This window comes from Lipotes vexillifer, unplaced genomic scaffold, assembly GCF_000442215.2.
Source record: "Lipotes vexillifer unplaced genomic scaffold, Lipotes_vexillifer_v1.1 scaffold278, whole genome shotgun sequence".
In the NCBI taxonomy this organism is placed as follows: Eukaryota; Metazoa; Chordata; class Mammalia; order Artiodactyla; family Lipotidae; genus Lipotes; species Lipotes vexillifer.
Genome location: NW_006769677.1, coordinates 5,027,254 through 5,031,546, shown reverse-complemented (window position 1 = coordinate 5,031,546; position 4,293 = coordinate 5,027,254). Strand labels below are relative to the sequence as shown.

General features: G+C 35.8%; 1 protein-coding gene across 1 annotated transcript in view; it reads left to right on the top strand.

Annotated features, from left to right (window-relative positions):
- RMDN2 (regulator of microtubule dynamics 2) overlaps positions 1 to 4,293 on the top strand; it is a 77,819-nt gene that overhangs the window by 29,353 nt on the left and 44,173 nt on the right. Inside the window, exons 2-4 of the mRNA XM_007445794.1 lie at positions 319 to 493; positions 1,508 to 1,610; positions 3,773 to 3,998. Of these exons, the coding sequence (XP_007445856.1) occupies positions 319 to 493; positions 1,508 to 1,610; positions 3,773 to 3,998 (504 nt within the window). The remainder of the gene's footprint in view (positions 1 to 318; positions 494 to 1,507; positions 1,611 to 3,772; positions 3,999 to 4,293) is intronic.

Genomic DNA, 4,293 nt, shown 5'->3' with positions numbered 1-4,293 from the left:
GCAGGAACAGCAAGAAAAGGTCTTGAGGTAGGAGTGTCCCTGGCTTGTTTAAGGAACAGCTGGGCAGCCAGCACACAATTGACTGAGTGAGAAACGTGGTGGGAAGCAAGGTCAGAGAGGCGACTGAGCTGGGAGAGACAAATCTCATCTAGCCTCATAGACTGTTATTAGGACTTGAGCTTTTTCTGAGTGAAAAGGGGCACCGTTACAGGGTTTCAAGCCTAAGAGTGAAATGATTTGACTTATATTTTAAAAGGATCGCTCTATCCATTATAGTATAACTTTACAGAGAGTTGATGATTATTTCTGCAATTTTAGGTATATTACAGCTAATACTGATACCGAAGAACAAAGTTTTCCACTCCCTAAGGCATTTAACACTCATGTAGAGGAATTAAATTTAGATGCCCTTATTCAGATGGCTGACAATTTACGTATGAATGAGTCCAGAAAAATGGAGAGTTTTGAACTACTTTGTGACCACAAAGAAAAGGTAAGAAATATGTGATAATAACATGCTTGTATAGTTTTAATTTTTTATTTAATCTACTGTCCCATTCATGTTATGACCATAACAATTGTGTCACAGTTTACACAAGCTAAATGATTGATGTAAATTTTTTTATAATATCACTACAATTTTTTAATAGTATATATAAGAGTTTATTAGGCTCTAAGGTCATAAAAATGAAAACCAGAGATATGATTATACAGGCTGACATTGATTTTATCAGTCTGATATATTTCGTAAATATTTTGTAACAGATAAAGAATAAGATATACTGCTTCTCTGGAGGGAGGAAAAGCTACATTTTAAGCTCGCTATCTTACAGTTACTAATATAACAGCCATTAGTATTTCACTGTGTCCTACCAGTAATCGTTTTCCAGTGTTTAATGCTGGGCTGAATTGGGAAAGCTCATCCTTCCCACCACCACCAAAGGAAAAAAAAACGGTGGGTTTTGCAATATCACAAAGATCAATAAATCTTTTTCTTTCCCATGAGAGATTTAAGTCTAACCTTCGAGGATTTAGCAACTCTAAATGCATTACCTAAAAGTTTTTAAATCTCCAGGAGTGTATTTAGGTAATTTAGGTAAAAAACGTGACTCCTCTTTTGGATGTATGTAATCTCTAATAACTTACAGATATTATCTGAAATGCCCATTGAAGCATCATATTAATAATAGATAACTTAGAAAGGAAAACAAGGAGAGGATACTACAACCCAGAGAGAATTTATAAATTCTGACACCTATCAAGTTTCTCGTCTTTGTAGGTGTGGAGCTGGTGTCTGCATAATATTCATTGGTTTTAAGATCCAAATGTAACACTACATTACATCACATTTTGTAGCCATGAATATTTGAACTTAAAGTGTGATATGCCCATGAATAGATACAGTCATTTCTAAGTACCAGTTTACCTAGTTTTTTAAAAGTTGCAGTGGAAAACACAGTCTGGTCATGTTTCTGAGTTTATCTAATGTGCAGTTCTGTCTATACAGTTTAGAGATGAAATAGAGTTTATTTGGCGGTTTGCTCGTGCTTATGGAGACATGTATGAGCTATCTACAAATGCACAAGAAAAGAAGCATTATGCTAATATTGGTAAGTATTTTGTAAATATTAATTATCCTCAAGTAGTAATCATTATCTATAGTAAACCACTAATGAATTTTAATTAAAGCTAAATTATCTTAGCTAAAACAAGTATGTTTAATCTATTTCAACATATCCTAGTACTTATATAGTCTAAGGACAGAAAGGTTTGGGTTTTGTTTTTTTTTTTTTTGCGGTACGCGTACCTCTCACTGTTGTGGCCTCTCTCGTTGCGGAGCACAGGCTCCGGACGCGCAGGCTCAGCAGCCATGGCTCATGGGCCTGGCCGCTCCGCGGCATGTGGGATCTTCCCACACCGGGGCACGAACCCGTGTCGCCTGCATAGGCAGGCGGACTCTCGACCAGTGCACCACCAGGGAAGGCCCCAGAAAGGTTTTTTTAGAATAAAAGTACATGTTCTTAAAAAATATTTGAGCATACTAGAACAGGCAACTGAAAAACTCAAATTCCAGCTTTTAAAGTTTATAAAATCACAGAAAGATGAGACATTAAGTGGTAATAATATGAGAAGCGATAATAGCAGTAGTCTTTCACCACAATTAAAATAACCCTCCTTACTCCCTGTAACGTAGAACTCCAGGTACCACAAAGAAATAACTACTCATACTTTAATGTTTTTTTCAAAATTTATCTTGATAAAACAAGATTAGCCTTATTTTAAGGCTAATCTTGTTTAAGCCTTGTTTTAGCTAATTGTTTAAGCTGAGCAATGAGTCCATAGTTGTTCATTACACTGTCCTCTATTTTCCAAAGTAACAACAACAAAAGAAAAACAGCTAGAATGTGAAATTTGATATATATGTAAACCGTGGCTCTCACTGAGTATCAAACTCTTTTTTGCAAAAAGCCCCCTAAGTTTCAGGATAGTAATTTGACATCAAAACTTCTTTAGTTTTTCTTTCTTTTTTTTTTTTTTTTATTCCAAAGTCTTCTCTTTTCCAAGCTTTCCTTCTCTGAGATAGCATGAGGAAGAAACAGCAAGAAGATAATGATACTGCCAATCTCCTTCCACTCTAGTTCCCTGTCATTTTTATTTCTAAGAAGGAAATATTTCCAAGTTCCTTGAAATTACATTTCTTCTGCTTGTAGGTTTCTTTGCCAAGTGGCCTCTGTAATTTAATTCTTAGTGGGAGGAGGATGGAAGGAATTCCCCTTCTTGTTCTTTATATATTCATCATCAGCTTTGTGGGGCAGTTTTTCTGTAGCAATCCTTCTTGCAGACCATAAACAAAATGGAATTCTAGGGAAGAGGTTTATTAACTTGAAGGTAAATAAAAATTTAGCCAAAGAGAACAAACTGACTTATTTTTATATCTACTGAGAAAGTCAGAGTGTATCTATGTAAACTGTTCCAACATCCGTCATATTAAATATATATTAAATAATTTAAAAATATATATTAAATGTATTTTTTTTCTTGAGCACCTCCCTGCCCTGGGCATTAAGGCTCCTCCTATGTTAGAAGGTAGAAGTATGATAGCAAAATAGACATGTTCTCAGACTGCAAGGAGCTTATGGCTTTGTGGGGAAGATAGTATTACTAAAATAATCCTACATATAAAGAAACACACTGAAGTAAGTTGTTAGTAAAGAAGAATGTGGCATATTAAGAGAGGGTATAACAGAAAGGAGGATATGATGGCGGAGGTGAACGTTGATGCAGGGAACTCTTTCTTCTGGAAGTAAGTCTCACATAGTAAAATTACTTGGGATCTGTATTTTTAAATGGAGTGAGAGTTTAACTGAGTTGATGTATGAGATGGTGAAAATGGAGAAAGAAGTAGGCTGGAGGAAATCCAAATTCTCGCACCCAAGTACAAGAAAGGAGCATGGACTGAGACAGGATATATTCAAAAAAGAGAAAAGTTTATAGTGTCAAAGAAAAAACAGTGACCCCCCAGTTGTGTTCATGCAGTTATAGAAATAAATTTAACAGAATTCCTATTGTTTTATCCAAGAAATATTTATGAGAATTTTTTATTTATTTATTCAAAATATTTATTCGAAATCACCGTGTCTAGGAACAAAGTTAAAATGAGGGGTGAGGGAAGGAGACAAGGAGGGACATGAATATGATCAAGACAGTGTTACACTAAGGAACTTACTGACAAGATCAATATGGAGACAGGCAATTGTAATTCAATGCACAGGTAGTAAGTGCCTGGCAAAGGTGATGGCAAAGAACCCTGGAGCTGAGACATTGGAGACTGGAGTTGACGGGCATCAGCACCCAGTACAAGGGAGGAAGAGTGCTGTTATTGCTCATAACAGTATATTTGAACTCGTGTGCCGAGGGAAGACTGGATCACTGAAGAGTACAGAATTCTTTCCTAAACCTCCAACTGGGGTATACAATTATGCAGTACATCTGTGCACGTACTATGATTGATCATACTTGTCTTCCAAATAAAATATGAATCTTATATCTAAAAGAACATTATTGTAATTTTCAGAATTAAATGACTGATACAAATGCCACAAATAGATCACAAAATACAATTTTGTAAGGGAAGTAGCTTTCCTTTCAGGCTGAAGCTGCATAAATGAGGCTGCAAAACCAATCTGTGTAGTACCCAGCTCCATTTTATATTCTTAGAGCGATGGAATCACCTCTATTTTAAGCTTGTGGCAGTGCCCTAAAAGCTATTTTTGTTCATTTGGCAATGTAGGG